This window comes from Balaenoptera borealis (assembly GCF_965194805.1).
Source record: "Balaenoptera borealis genome assembly, chromosome: 18".
Lineage (NCBI taxonomy): Eukaryota > Metazoa > Chordata > Mammalia > Artiodactyla > Balaenopteridae > Balaenoptera > Balaenoptera borealis.
The window spans coordinates 15,621,654-15,638,276 of NC_138877.1; the positions used below are offsets into that span (position 1 = coordinate 15,621,654).

General features: G+C 35.3%; 1 protein-coding gene across 4 annotated transcripts in view; it reads left to right on the forward strand.

The window, feature by feature from the left end:
- The window catches only part of COG6 (component of oligomeric golgi complex 6), a 59,906-nt gene that overhangs the window by 3,588 nt on the left and 39,695 nt on the right, over positions 1 to 16,623 (forward strand). For all 4 annotated transcript variants that reach the window (XR_014236936.1, XM_082365411.1, XM_082365410.1 and 1 more), the window contains 6 exons: positions 2,929 to 3,000; positions 4,296 to 4,354; positions 10,117 to 10,228; positions 10,595 to 10,677; positions 11,059 to 11,129; positions 14,065 to 14,158. Coding sequence is in view for 3 of the 4 variants with exons in the window: in XM_082365411.1 (XP_082221537.1) it covers positions 2,929 to 3,000; positions 4,296 to 4,354; positions 10,117 to 10,228; positions 10,595 to 10,677; positions 11,059 to 11,129; positions 14,065 to 14,158 (491 nt within the window). In the remaining variant the exon portion in view is untranslated. The remainder of the gene's footprint in view (positions 1 to 2,928; positions 3,001 to 4,295; positions 4,355 to 10,116; positions 10,229 to 10,594; positions 10,678 to 11,058; positions 11,130 to 14,064; positions 14,159 to 16,623) is intronic.

Genomic DNA, 16,623 nt, shown 5'->3' on the forward strand with positions numbered 1-16,623 from the left:
ATACAATTGTTGAGGCAGGGCTTCCCTTTATTGTAATATTCCACTTAATAAATGAAGAAATGATAGAAGATTTTGTAACCACTGTTCAAAGGCTCTAGCTCAGGGTTTCTTCGTCTTGGCACTGTTGACATTTTGGGCCCGATAGTTGTTGAGGGTTGTCTTCTGCTTTGGAGGATGTTTGGCAGCATCCCTGGCCTCTACCCACTAGGTACCAGGAGCGCCACCTTTCCTCAAGTTGTTCCAACCAAAAATGTTTCCGAACATTGCCAGATGCCCCCTTGGGGGACAGATTTGCCCAAGTTGAAAACCACTGATCATCAGTAACTGCTCATCTCACAAAAAGAAACAGTCATATATGTGACTCTTAACAAAGGTATACAACATCACCTCTGAAGAATTCTTGCAAGAAAATTGGACCAGAATATAATCAGGCTTCTAGATGTAATTGCAAGTTTATAGGAAACACTGGGGACAGAAGAGTATGTCAGCAGCGTGAGAAGCAGTCGGCAAGTCTGGTGTGCTGGGAACTGTGCAGGCAAGTGAACTGGTTTCTTCAACAGATAAATTGTAAGAGAAAGACTATTTATTTATTTACAGAAATAAAGGAAATATCAACCAATTGCTGTTTGTGAATCTCGTTTGGTTTCCGACTTGAACAAATTATTAAAAAAACTGAAACAACTGGGAAAATTTGAACACTGAATAGAAATTTGATATTAAGGGATTATTGTTGAATGTTTAGATGGGTAAATGGCTTTTTTTTTTTTTTTGAGTTCTCTTAGAAGTGCATACTGATATGTTTATGGATGAAATGATATGCTATCTGGAATTCAAAATAATACAGCTTGGGGAGGGAGAAAGTGGATGGGAAGAGAGTTAGAAAGTGGGTACAGAGATAGATTAAACAAGAGTGGTCATGAGTTGCTAACTGTTAAAGCCGTGTGATGTGTACATAGGCATTCACATTATCTCAACTTTTAGATAATTTTGAAATTTTTCCATAATAAAAGATTTCTTTAAAGGTTATCATACTGCAATTGTATTTAACAACCTGTAATTTTATTTAATCGGGAATAAAAGGCAGTTTGAGTTCAAATGAAGACTTTACATACAAGCAGTGTAAAGTTTCTTGGATTACAATTTAGCAAATCTCTGCATTTAAGTCATATATTAAGAGATGTAATTTCTGTTATTTTACAAATCAGATTCATTCAGTGTACTATAGTAACTAAAGTAAATATTAGGAGTAGTTATTCTTGACCTTGTTGGCTGATAATGTCATAGTGCTAGTCTTATACCGTGAGATTTAAGGAAATAGATTAATTTGCCTGTTAGTACCTGTTTGCTATTGCTGACATTAATTGCTATTTTGAAATCATTCTTTTATTGTTTAAAGCAGTTTAGCACTTAAATAATTTGATTTACATCCTATTAATGGTAAGATACAGAGAGTAACATTTGAAAATGTCTGGTGCTATGATTTTTATAATTCAAAGTACTTTATGTAGAGAAAGGAAAAAATTTAATTCTGGAACTAGGATGTATGCTCACATTCTTGTAAGTGACTTCCTAACTCTGGTTCATCCTTACATTTTGTTTGTAGTCCTGCTCGGTTGCTTTCTTATCTCTTGCCCTATGATTGGCCCATCCCTTCATAAAACTGTCATGTTTCTATTTGAAGGTTTGGGCATTGTGTTGAGAGAGACCATAGTAAGACCCTGTCTACCACCGAAACTTTCTTTCCTTGCATACCTTTCTGTTGTGTGACACTGAATTGAATTGGGAAAAAGAAGATAATAGTGCAGTATGAAGTTAAATGTAATTCTGTGATATCATTTTTTCATATTCAGAGATTGGTTCAGTAAAGGTTGTAGGGAATGATTTAGTAAAGAGTTTGGAGCCGGGGAGGCCTGTTGGAAGACCGGTTTTTATCAGTCCATACAGGAGAAGGCAATTGAACTGAACTCAAGTAGTAGCTGTTTGGGTTGTAAAAAAAGAAATGGATAAGATGTACATAATAAGGGCTATAAATGATAGAACTTAGTGACCAGTTAAATTCTTGCATATGTGGAGGGGGCTGGAGGTGGGAGTATATAGGGAAAGAATGTTACTGGGAGACTTACCAGATTTTTGGCATGATCTAATATGTGATTACTTTCAACCATATAGGAGGAGGCACTATTGTTAGTTTATTGGGTTTTCAAATTTTCTTGTTTTTTATTAATTAAAAGTTATAAATAATTCATTATAGAAAAGATAAATAATAAGGTCAGAAATAGAAGGAACTATCGATATTACTTATGATCCTATTACACAGAAATAACCTGTCAGTATTTTATTGTATAGCCCTTCATAGAGCCTTCCCTGTGTTCTTCTGCACACATATATATGTATTTTTCTAAAAAAAAAAAAAACGGGGAGGTATTATATGTATTGCTTTATAAACCTTTTTTTAGCTTTATATAGACATCTTTCCATGCTAATTTACACAGACACACACACACACATAGATATTATCGTTGTTAATGTATGCACAGATTTCCATTGTATGGTTGGAAACATTTCACATTTTCCATTTGTTTTAGGCAACTCTGTGTTGATCATCTCTTACATATATTGTTGTACACTTATCTGATTAATTTCTTAGGATAAATTCTTAGTATGAGAATTTCTGAATAAACAGGTATTCATATTCTTAAAGCATTTGCCATTTTCCTATTGTCAGACCCTCTAAAAAGAATATACTAGGTTTTCTTTTTTTACATCTTTTCTTATACTAGATATTGTTCTCTTTAATCATTTTCAGTCTTAAATATGGGATCTTTTGTCATGCTTTGGCAAGAAAGGGACAAAAGTAAGGATTTGGCTAAGAGAAGAGAAATTTCTTTAACAATATATACTGGTTGATGTTACTTTTTTCCTTTTCAGGAACTTGAAAGCATACATGAAGATGTTCAGGCAATGAGCAGCTGTTGTCAAGATATGACATGTCGCCTACAGGTACTGTATAGTGGCTGGATTTTAGCCTATTTCCTGATAAGCTTTCAGAAATTGCTAGATAGATCTACAAAATGTGTGGATATCTAATACATCATGCCTTGTAGGAAGTTTGAATATAAATATCATGCTTATTTTTTTTTAACTATAAATGTCTTTGTGTCTCTTTGGTGATGGTTTACTAACATTGTGCAGTTAACTCCAGAAGCCTTTATATTTTGATCTTGCCAGTATAGAGATAACTGTAGAATTTTGGTAAACTTTTCAATCCCATAATATTCCACAAATGCAGCAGAAATAAATTCCTTAGTAGAAAGCCTTAGGAATAATTTCAAACTAATGCTATGCCCAATAAAGACCCAGCTTAGTTATGATTTATGTTCAGCCTAAAAAATATCTCAGGAAAATGTATATAAGTTTAGGCCTGTTTATTAAAGCAGTTCCAAACCTCTGGTTTGGCTGTAGAGTTAACATTGACCTACGTACTTCTGACTTATTTAATGCCCTGTGTTTCTACCTGCCTCACAACCACTGACTTGTTTCTCTTCTCGTTAGTAACTGCCTTATTTTTGTAGTGTTCCCAGTTCGGGTCTTTGAGAGAGACTCTCATTGGTTACACTTGTTATTTGTTTCAATTCACTTTATAAATATTTTCCTAACCTTTGAAATACCTTTTCATCAAGTTTTCACTCCTGATCCTTTCAGCTCTGGTTTGGGAGAGAGAGGATTGTTTAGTATAATTTGGTCAGGAACAGCCCTCTGTCCTTTAGATGGGGCTATCTTTAATGTTCTCCAAAATCCTATATGAGGGTTTTCTTTTTTGTATATCCCAACTCTCAAATTTTTATCTCCATCTTGGGTATTTCTGTTGAGTTCCACAGCAGCGTATCAGTGACTTAACTTACAACTCCATTCAGAGGTTTCCTGGCACCTCACCTCAGCATGTCTATAGCTGAAGTCCTGTTCTTCATCCTTAACTGGCCCTGGCAGCGCTTCTGTTCCACTGAAAAGCATCAGGAACTATTAAATTCCTTAATAAACATCGTTGTGATACCTTTTTCTTTCTTGTAAGCCTTAGCATTATGTGTGTATAGAGAATTCTGAGTGAGTTCTTCTTATTAAAAGTAGTGTATGAGCCTTGAAATATCTATTTCAGTTACTTGGGCCTTTTTTAAACTTTTGAGTTCTGGAGTGTGATCTCATTTGCTATAGTCTGAACTCCAGTAAGTGGCAGTATTAGTTTTCTGAAGTTGAAAAAAATTGAAATGTGCTGATAATAGATATGTTTATAATTTTAGGCAGCAAAGGAACAGACTCAAGATTTAATAACAAAAACCACTAAGCTTCAAGCTGAAAGGTAAGTTTTTCTTTACATAATCAACTCTTCATTAATTTGGAGATAACTCAGAAAGAAAATTATAGATAAGTTCAAAGTTAAAACAATAATCAAAAACGTGATTCAAAAATGAAACAAAGTATGAGGTTCTAAGCTGTTATCCAAGAGTAAAATAAACATAAAACAGTAGTTTAGGAACATTGATAATTGGGATGATTGAGAGATTATCCCTCTTTGGAAGTGATGATGCATTGTTTGTTTGCCATAGAATTAAAAAATGACTGCTTTTTAAAATGTGGATTTTTCAAATTTTTAGTAATTTTATTATCTTTTTTCACAATTGTCTTTTATTTTTTACTGATGATTATGCATCCTGCTACAGTCAAGATACAGAACCGTTCCATCACCACATAGGTCTCTCCCATTGGTGCATGGACCACGATGAGAAAAGTTGCAGTCTCAGCTGATGTGAAGAGATGGTTGGCTCTACAGAGCACCCAACTCTCTGAGGAAAGGCAGGTGCTGGATTTCTGTACTCAGAACTAAGCATGCGCCTTGAGCATCGAATTAGAATGTTTTTAGTATCACACCTAATCTTTTGAAAGAAAAGTTTCCTAGGAAAAAAATTTGCAGTTAGAGACCCACACATGAATTTTTCTGTTAAGTTATTGTTGGCTAACTATAAAAACATATATGGATTCAATTGAAAATTGTGGCTAAAACTAAGAGAGTAACAGATCACCAATCCTGTATACAAAGTTTGTAGTCTTGAGTTTCTGGTCTGAGTTAAATCTTTCTCTTGCCATCTTTACTGTAGTGTGTAGTACAGTCTCATAACTAATGATTGGTTTGGTTGACTCTCTTTCCTACTAAACTGTGAGCTCCTTGAGAACGATGACAATTTCTTATTCTCTTTTTGTGTCTCCAATGTGTAACACATTGTAGATTCAATAAATAATTTTGAGTGAATGAATATGAAATATAGCTATTCCAATGTCAGGAAAGGAACATAAAATAAAAACTGAAAAATAAGTATTTTATTGGAGCTCGTAACATGTATGGGACTGGTTAATGTCTTCAGGAGGCAATATTAGAATATTGTCCTTCTGTTCATATGTTGTCAAAACTATTTAAGCAAGCTTGTTTATGTTTATTATTTTAGTAAGCCTATGAAAAAAGTGTTTTGGCCTGGCATGTTTCTGGGAAGCAAACATTTATGACATTCTAGTATCCCAAGAGCTATGGATTTGATGTGCCAAGTGAACATTTGTGTGAATGTATTTTAGGAAAATTACATAGCAGAAATCATAACAGATTCCTGGGTGCTGGCAAAGTTGTTTTTCCATTTTAAAAAATTACCTTTTCCTTTTTAATGAGAAACTTAGACAAGCATTTGGCTTTAGAAATAGAAATTCTATGGGCTTATTTGGATAACATGATATTCTTATTCAGACATTTATAAATGATATGAATATTTTTTCCAGCTGAGTTAGAAGGAGGTCACTTTGACAGCTGTTGCTCTAATCGGTAAAGTTTGGTGTAGAATTGTCTCCACAGAACAGCAGTTTAACATTTGCCCTTAATGTTTAATTGACAGTCAGAAGATGGGTTTCATTTATGATTAGGAAAGGCTATGTCCAGATGAACATACCTCCATATTTTTGAATACCACTGAAATCACTATTTATTATGTATTTTTTTGTCTCTTGGAAAGGCCTACCAGCCAAATTTCTCTTTGGACTCAGAAAAACATAGTCTCTGGCGAATGTTTATGTTTATTTTTGAGGTGTAGTATGTTAGTGGAAAGAATGTAGACCTTGAAAATCTGAATTCTAATACAAAGCTTGGGTAAGAGCTCATTAGATTTTTAATCTTACACGGGTTATTTCTTAACCTCCCACCGTCTCTGTTATCACATCTGAAAAAAGGAATAATAAACTATGTCACAGGGTATAGGGTGCTGAACACACTGTCTGACATACCTCAAGGTATTTCTCCCCTTTTATTAGACAAAGTTGTGTAGCACATCTTGTTTCTACATTGGCTTTGGTGGCTGGAAGCTTAGGCTGTTCTGCGCTTAATTGCGATAGCTTTCCTTGGCTATGTTATTTAAGTTCTCATTCTTTCTCTTTTTTTTTTTTTAAATTTTATTTATTTTTGGCTGCATTGGGTGTTCGTTCCTGGGCGCAGGCTTTCTCTAGTTGGGGCAAGCGGGGGCTCCTCTTTGTTGCAGTGCGCGGGCTTCTCATTGCGGTGGCTTCTCTTGTGGAGCACAGGCTCTAAGCGCGCGGGCTTCAGTAGTTGCAGCACGCGAGCTCAGTAGTTGCGGCACACGGGCCCTAGAGCATGTGGGCTTCAGTAGTTGCAGCGTGTGGGCCCAGGGCATGTGGGTTTCAGTAATGTGGCTTGGGGGCTGTAGAGCGCAGGCTCAGTAGTTGTGGCGCATGGGCTTAGTTGCTCCGCGGCATGTGGGATCTTCCTGGACCAGGGCTCGAACCCGTGTCCCCTGCATTGGCAGGCAGACCCTCAACCACTGCGCCACCAGGGAAGTCCCTCTTTCTTTCTTACTATTTTATTTTTTAATGGTTTTGTAATTTTAATTATTTGTTATAAACTATTTTACTTTAGATTTTGAAGTTGGTAACACATAAAATTATAAAAAGGATTTATTTTGCACAAATATACATGTAAAAATATAGAGCATATATGATACATATTCTTTCACTGCCTGGTAAAAAGTTCGGAGAAGGCAGGGGAGCATCACATCTTTCTTCTTTCTCCTCCTTTCTTTTATATATGCAAAACTTAAAGAAGAAAATTACAGTCAGATGTAGTTTCACCACCCAGACATAGCCACTGTTAACAGTTTGGTGTATCTTCTCCCAGAGTTAGTATGTGTGCATAGTTACATTTTACTTCACTCACTTAAAATTTCATGTTCATTTTCCTATATCTTTTATTTTTAAAAAACATGTTTTTTTAATGTGGCATTGTATTTTTTCTTGTGAATGAACAAGCATTCTTAAATTATCAGATATTGTTTCCATTATTAAGCATAATGGTTTGGTAAATGTTTTTAAATCATTTTGTGCATTTCAGGTTATTTTCTTAGGATAAATTCCTAGAATTTAATTGTAATTAAAGAATCAAATGGTAGAAATTTTAAAAAGTATCTTCATATATATTGCCTAAATTTCTCTCCGGAAAGGTTATGCCAATTTCCACCTTCATCAGCAATATACGAGAATGTCTATTTTATTAAACCCTGTAGACACTAGATATTATCATTAAAAACAGCAATTTTATAGATGAAAAATGGTATCACACTATTTTAATTTACATTTCACTGAATATTGGTAGATCAACCTTTTTTTCATTTTGTTTTGCCATGTATATTTCTTTGCTTTTTTTTGTTTTGGTCTATATCTTATGCCTCCCCCCCACCCCTTTTTTTTTTTTTTGCTAGCTTTTTTCAGTTATTTTGAAATTATTTGGTGGAGATGAGTTTAGAAGTTAGAGTTAAAATATGACAGGGGTATATTTTCAGGAAAAAAAAAAGAATACCACAAGATTCATAAATTATGTTCTGGGATGGTTTAAAAGAATCATTATAAAAATGAAATAGTCTGTTTATTTTATATACTCAGGTGGTATGTGAATACATGTCCCGAAAATTCCTGTGTATGTGTAAAGTTTCTTTTTAAAAGTACATGGGGGTTGCTGTACATATTTTTCTGTGACTTGTTTTTTATACCTATAAAGTGCCTTATAGATAATTTTGTGTAAATACATATAGCTCGACCTCATTTTTTATTTGCTGCGTATTATTCCACAGTATGCATTTGCCATATTCACTTATGTTTTACATAACTTACATCATATACAGTGATTACATGAATACACATCAAATACTCTTAGAAGTTTTAATTTACAATAACCATTTATATGTTTTATTTTAACATTAATTTCATATACTTTTAATTTAGATACTAAAAGCCCTCCAAAAGATACCATATTTCATTTGTGTTGTACAGTAGGGCAGGGTCTGCCTCATGTGCACCTTTTGTCACCTCAGACCCTAGCTCAGGGCCTTTACACCTTGGAGATACCTGGTCATGCTACTTGATTGTACAAATACTCCTCAACTTTGTCAAGAATGGTTGTGAAATTTTACCTGGGAAGACTGTATATGGTAAAACTAAAGAGTAATGTGATTTAAATAATATCTTGAATTTACAGTTGATCCTTGAGCAATACGGGTTTGAACTGCACAGGTCCACTTATATGTGGATTTGTTTTCAGTTAATACGTACTGCAGTCCTACACAGTCCATGGTGGGTTGAATCCTCTGGTGCAGAGGGCTGGCTGTAAAGTTGAATCTGGCTGGTGCAGATTTTCCATTGCACAGGGCAGGGGGTTGGGGCTGGGGTCGGCGTCCTTGACCCCCACGTTGTTCAAGGGTCAACTGTACTAGATTTAGTTAAAACAAAATGAACCAGTAAAGTGATGAATTTTCCGTTGTGCGTGATAAATTGACTATAAAGATCCAAAAGAAACTCTCAGAAGGTTTTCATTGAAATGGTTAATTTGTATAGTCTCAAGGAATTTTATGAAGTGTTAAAATTGCTTTAAATCCTGTATGATAACGATTTGAGCTTTATCTAAAAATATAAAACAAAACCTGTTTAGGTAACTTTTAGATATCAGTATCAGTATTAATAAGATGATTAAGGACATAGGCTATTTAAATCTGTATAAATTTAATTCGGTGATTTACAGTATTTGAGGAAAACAGAACATTACTGCCACCTGGAGGACTTTTCCTTTCTAACCTTCTATGTCATTCAGCAGGAGCATTTGACTGTGAATTTAAAACCTCACAACTCAAGAGTACAAACAAAACAAAGATGGCATGCGTTGTACTGTCTGTTCAGATAGGATTAATGTTTATCGTTGTTCAGTTTCATTTGAATATTGTTAGATTGTAGAATATTACTGCCCTGTGAATACTACTAGTGAAACACTTACAATTTTATTTATGTATCTTCAAATCTAAGATCTAGAAGGCAGGGATGTTGAATTCCTGCTCTTGTAGTTTGTATTCCTGACTTGCCCTTAGATGGGGTCCTGCTCAGTCCTTCAGGTCCCTGCAGACTAGAGTGTGCCTTTTGCTAATTGTCAGCTCGTCTAGATAGGTTGCGTTCGGATAATATAATTGAAAAGACTTTTTTTTATTATGATAGTATGCAGAAAAAGTGGGGAAGGGAGAGTGGAGGAGTGATTTTTTTGAATTAATGAGGGATTACTAAATGAATTCTTGACTACTATTTCTAACCTAAAATAAAAAAATAATAGACCTGATTTTTGGTTGTTGTGTACTTCATGTGCAAGCTTCAAAGGCTTAGGATTTTTTTAGTGACTGAGAAGAAATTAACTGGCATATTTCTCTTCTGTAAGATAACTTTGTTTTCAAGAGGTGAGCTATGCAAGTACACATAAGTGGCTAAGGATTGTAATACCCGGACCATTCATGAACTTATTTCTTCTTTTGCTTAATGATAATCATTTTACTGTGGCTTCTACTGAGGTAGAACAATATCAGCCAATTTTATCACCTACATGCCTGATGGGCTTCTAATATTTGAGGCAGAAATAAGGCTTTTGAAGATATTGAGACTCTTCCACACCTTTGTTTTAAAAGTTATGTCAGATGTAACTTGTTTTAAAGCTATGCAAATGCATAGTGTGCTTGATTTTTTGTTGCCTTTTTTAAAATATTACAGTCAAACATTAGAAATAAGAGCACAAGTTGCAGATGCCTTCTTATCCAAGTTCCAGCTGACTTCTGATGAAATGAGTCTTCTCCGAGGTACAAGAGAAGGACCTATCACTGAGGTATTTTGCTTTCTGTTAAAATCACTTAAAGCATAGCAGTTACAGATGTTATAGAGAAATCACTCTTTTTTAAGGCTTTATTTTACCACCTAAAATTCTTTTTGATTTAAAAATGTTTTTAAATTTGGCAATTAAGGTGCATATTTTAAATTACCTTATTTTTTCAAAGCAATACATATACTTTTTTTTGGTTATTTTTAGAAGTCAAAGAGTACAACATCGCTTACAAAGAAAACCTACATCACCTATCCCACTCCTTCCCATCTCTAAGTCCTTTGGCAACCATTTTCAATCTTGTTAATTGCTTCTTTTGTAAATTCTGTATTCTAGATCTATAGTTAAAAAGAATATGCTTTAATTTTAAAGGATTTTTTCAAGGCATTGGGAAGAGTAAAACAGATTCATAATGATGTCAAAGTTCTCTTGCGTACAAACCAACAAACAGCAGGGTGAGTACCCTTTTCAGTTCATGATTGTTACCTTTTATATTTCCAAAATTTAAAGATTTTCTAGGTTCTTCTTAAAGTATATGACATTATGACATTTTGTGAAATAGAAGTTTAATCTTTATGTATCTTTGGATAAGGAGGAAGTTATACCCTGATACGTTTAGAGTAAAACAGCAGTTGGGTATCTAAGTGATGGTGTTAAACTTGGTGACATTTAATTATAAAAATTTACTGAAAAATTATTCCACAAGATGATAAAAAGTTAATAGGCTATAACCAAATCACTCTGTAATTAAATAAAGTGATTAGGTTCTTAGATGTATTCAATAGCTATTGGCTAAAACTTTTTAATAAATTATAATAAACCTTTAATTTTTTTAGTTTAGAAATTATGGAACAGATGGCCTTGCTTCAAGAAACATCTTATGAAAGACTTTACCGGTGGGCTCAGAGTAAGTGATTTCTTTTATGCAGTCTAGATTCATGAATATTAGTGTTTGATTTTGTTATTTCACTTAGTCTTTACTTGATATCATTTTGATCTTAGTAATCAAAAACTATTTTTAAAAAAAAAAACTTTATATTTGAACATATTGTCTTTGTATTTGTCTCATAAACATCTACTATCATTCAAGCACTGTCTATGATTAAGGATGGAAATAAAAAAATAAAGTCAGTATTTCTGCCCCAGATTATCTTAAAGTTGATTAGACATTTTTTGTTATTTACATGACATGTTATTTACATGTAATAGTTACTACAACTATTATAAATGGTGAGTTTTTCTATTACTGCTGTAACAAATTTAACATAATCTTAATGGCTTAAAACAACACAAATTTATTATTTTATAGTTCTGTAGCCAGAAATCACCATGCTAAAATTAAAATGTGGGCAGGGCTGCATTCATTTCTGGAGGCTCTAAGGAGTAGTCTGTTTCCTTGCTCATTCAGTTTGTTGGCATAACTTAGTTCTTTGAGTCTGAGGACTGAGCTCTGAGTTGCCTTGCTGGCTGTCACTGAGGGTCTTTCCCAGCTTCTAGAGGCTGCCTGCATTCTTTGGCTTGTGGCCCCTTCCTCCATCTTCGAAGCCAGTAATGGGTAGATGGAGTCACTTTCTCACTTTGAATCTCTCCTGCCTCTTCTTCCATCTCATATCTCTTAACTCTTCTGCTAGCCTTTTTTACTTTTAAGACCTATATGATTACCTTGGACCCACTTGGGTAATCTGGGAAAATGTCCCTATTTTAAGGTCTGTCACCTTAATTCCATCTGCAAAGTCCCTTTTGCCATGTAAGATGGCATATTCACAGGTTTCAGGGATTAGGGATCTTTGGAGGACCATTATTTTGCCTATCACAAATGGTTTATTTGCTTTAGATTTGCTTTAAAATGTTTCAGTAGTCTGTTCATAGAATTGCCTGTTAAAAACAAAGTAGATAGTTAAGACTTCAAGAATGGAACATGTGCCCAGGATATTTTAATAGATGTTACCAGCTGACTGTTGGAAGGAGTTGGGATTAAATCCAGTTAACCAGTACACTTGTACTTAACTGTGAAAAACCTTATTACCTGTTTCAGATGATTTACTCTTTATCTCCAAAATTTGTTTCTTTTTTTTTTTTAAATATTATTTATGTATGTACGTATGGCTGTGTTGGGTCTTCGTTGCTGCACATGGGCTTTCTCTAGTTGCGGCGAGCAGGAGCTACTCTTCGTTGCGGTGCGCGGGCTTCTCATTGCGGTGGCTTCTCTTGTTGTGGAGCACAGGCTCTAGGTGCGTGGGCTTCAGTAGTTGTGGTGCGCGGGCTTCAGTAGTTGTGGCTCGCGGGCTCTAGAGCGCAGGCTCAGTAGTTGTGGCGCATGGGCTCAGTTGCCCTGCAGCATGTGGGCTTTTCCCAGACCAGGGATCGAACCTGTGTCCCCTGAATTGGCAGGCGGATTCTTACCCACTGCGCCACCAGGGAAGCCCCAAAACTTGTTTCTTTTTCTACTTCTCTTGTTTGCACTGTTTACTCCTATTTGGAGTATGGTCTAGCTTTCCCTCTTTATATCCAAATCCTACCTCAGTCTTCAAAGTCAGGCTTAGGTTCTACATCTTCCTGGAACTCTCCACAACTACATTAAGTCATAGTGGCTTTTCCCATCTCTGAACACTAACTGCTGAATATATTTATTTGGTATTCAGTAATTTACTACTCTAACATAACTTTTCATATATGTATGTCTTAGCTCTCCAGTTAGATTTCTGTTTTCATAAAGGCAAGGACATTGCCTCATATTTCTTTGTGCTCCCATGACGTCTAACATGGAAGTTGCAAACTGACATTCTGACTCCTAAGGACTCTGGAGTCATTGTAAGATAGCTCCAGTCCCAGACACGTGTATGTTTTTCTCAGTCAGTGTATGCTAGAAAAATATACTGCTAGTGTGAGGTCCTCATATTCCAAAAGGTTGGGAACTTCTGAACATACTCTGAGTTTTTTGAGCAGAGTAGACATTTAATAAGTATTTTATAGATAGGATAGTAAAATAAAGGACATATTGGTGTAGAGATTTTTTAAACAGTTTGAAATTATAATCTTAATACTATATATTAGTTACCCATATAAACATTTTAGCAAACTGCTTGAAGATTGCTCCCAAGGTAAGGAACTGGTCATATATGTTTGGTACTCCCTTCCCTCCTTGACATTGCCATGTGTATAGCAGTTATTTAGTGCATGTTTGTTCACTGACTGGTTTTTTCAGAACCCTAGTTTTTTATAATAATAAAATATGTGTGGGTTTCCCTGGTGGCACAGTGGTTAAGAATCCACGTGCCAATGCAGGGGACATGGGTTCGAGTCCTGGTCCGGGAAGATCCCATATGCTGTGGAGCAACTAAGCCCGAGCGCCACAACTACTGAGCCTGTGCTCTAGAGCCTGTGAGCCACAACTGCCGAGCCCACGTGCTGCAACTGCTGAGGCCTGCGCACCTGGAGCCTGTGCTCCACAACAAGAGAGGCCACCGCAATGAGAAGCCTGCGCACCGCAACGAAGAGTAGCCCCCGCTTGCTTCAACTAGAGAAAGCCCATGCGCAGCAACAAAAACCCAACACAGCCAAAAAGAAAAAAAAAAAGAAAAAAAAATATATATGTATGTGGTATGCCAGATAGCAGATGTGGTCATTTGAAGTTATATAGGTATTTAAGCTTACATTTTTAGTTTGACAGCATGAACTAGTTTTTGATTGGCATGTTCTCTAGGCTTTTCCAAGCATTTTTTTAATGCAGTATTTAGACTCTGGCTGTACAACAGATGTAATAAAGACCTAATTTTAATTTAACAAGTGTTATAATGTTATAATGATTATATAACACAATAAGTGTTACAATGATTTTTCAGGTGAATGCAGAACATTGACACAAGAATCATGTGACATATCTCCAGTACTGACTCAGGCAATGGAAGCCCTGCAGGATAGACCTGTCTTATATAAGTGGGTGACTTTTTCCTAATTAAAAAAAAAACAACTTACTTTTTCTTCGATAATTTACATTGACTTTCAGTATTATCAAATTCATATACAGTAGTTTGAGCAATATAATAACTTACAGTGATGTTTTTATCTCATCTCGGTACCATTGGGGCATCAGCTTATTTGCATATTATTACGTGCTGTAGAATGCAACATGGAGATGAAAACCAAGGTGTCCCTGTATCTAGACTACCTCTTATTTGTGTAGAGGCTAAGGGCTTTTCCCCAATCTGTCATCTCGTTAACGACCTAGGAATTGTATGTAACTAAAACTCCTGTATCACCCCTGCCCCGGAGAGAAGGTCGAATAGACTGACAAATAATAATTATGCAGAGATGAAAAAAGAAAATTTAAAATTAGAATTCCATTAGTAGGACTCAAGAAAGAAAGAGTTCAGGTATTTGATCCTGTAAGTTATGTCAGCCAAGTGCTATGTGGTAATGCTTTGGATAAGAACTTTATGCATTATTAACTTATAAATTTTTTATTATTCTGTATTTTAATTTTCTTTTACTTTTCATATAAAATAGAAGTAAATACCTTTTCACTTTTAATGCCTGGAATAGTATGGAAATAGGAAGACCAAGTGGGGAGTTAAAATTCAGGAAACAGAAAGCCAGGGGACTCCTGCATAGGCATTAACCCTGCTCTGAGTCATGCCTTTCATATGCTTATATATTTTTAGAGGATTTCCTTCTTACTCTGTTTTCTGATTGGAGCATTACTTGTCCTGTAATAAGGTTCCAGAACACAAATGCTGGACAGCTACATAAAACAATAACAGCCCAGTGCTACTTACTGAGTACTCACTATGTGTTAAGCACAGTTCTAAGTGCGGCAGACTTAACAGCAATAAAACGTTGCCTTCAAATTGCTTTGTTTTATTGAACAAATAAACAAATCCACTTTAATGAATATATTAATTGCTTTTCTAAAAGTCAATCTCAAGTGCTTTGTGGCTCAAGTAGTCTGTGGTGGGGAAGGGGGTGAATATTAGAGGAAATTCCCCCCAGGAAGTAGGTATGAAATGACTTCTTAAGGTTGATAAGCATTTTCCAGGACGAAAAGGGAGGAGAGAACATCCCAGGTTGAGGGAACAGCAGGTGCAAAGGTGTGGGTTGAGGAGGGACATGTACCTTTAGGAAACTGCAAAAGCTTGCCCTGGCTGTTGGGTTAGTAGCAGGAGCTGGATCATAATAGCCTTGCATGTTGTGCAGGTGCCTGTGATAAGCTGATGTTCACTCTTGACCACCAGCTCAGCACATCTTATCGACTTTGAAATTTCTTTCCCAGCTTTTTCATTGTAAGGTATTGGTGTTTGATTATGAGAGTCTTTTGGTACTTAAAACATTTGGTGTTTGTTTAATAATGTGTAACATTGTCCACAGATTCATAATTGTTCACAAGGTTAATCTTTTTAAAAAAAATGCCTTTGTCTGTTTTGGGCATCTGAAAAGGTCAGCTGACTTTTACCATATAAACATATTTTTTCTAAATTTTGATTCTTGATCAACACTTGGAAAGGAGCAATATTGCATAATGGTTTAAAAGGTGGGCTCTGAGTTAGATTTTTTGATGAACCCATGCACCTTTATAAGCTTCAGTTTCTCCAGCTGTAAAATGAGGATAAAAATAGAGCCTGTCTTGCCGGGTTGTTGGGAAGATTAAATTAGAATGTTCCCATAAGGTGTTTAGCATAATGCTTTGCTCATCACAAAATATTAGCTATTATTTCTATTTTGAAAGGAGATAAACTGAAAAGTTTTCAACTAAAGAGAAGTGTATTTAAGGCCTGCACGACAGTAAGGCAAAATGCTTGAAAGACAAAGAATAGAACTAAAATAGGCAAAGACTTATCTCCCAAGGGCAGACGGGATGGGGGCAGTAGTGCAGTATGGAAGGTTGTAAGAAGCATTTGCGGGTTGAATGGGGAAGAGGGAGGACTTTAGTGACAGTTAAGTACCATAAGATGAATAAAAAAGAGAAAAAAAGAGAAAATGGGCCTTTCATCTTAAGTATCACCTATTTCCAAAAGTGGTGGTTTCTTTAAATTTAGGGAAAACTTAATAGTATATCATATTAACCACCAGATGGCACTATATGAACTTGATTTAAGTGATGTGTAAAAGCTTCACTGTTCATTATTGTGTCTCACATGTGTAAGTATCACGTACAAGAAAATGTCAGTTATTGAAGTCTTTGGGGAAAGTTGCCATACTCAGTTTTTCTTAGGTATTATATAACTGGAATGCTAATGCATTATTGACTTTTAATAAATCAAGTACAGAAGTTTCTTCAGAAAGAAATTTATTACAAGTAGAAATGAACACATTGATGTTGTCTTCTTTCCATTGGTAAACCTTCAGCATATAAATTATTAAAGAACATAGTAATATGTGCAATGCTGATTTTTCTTCATTTTTTT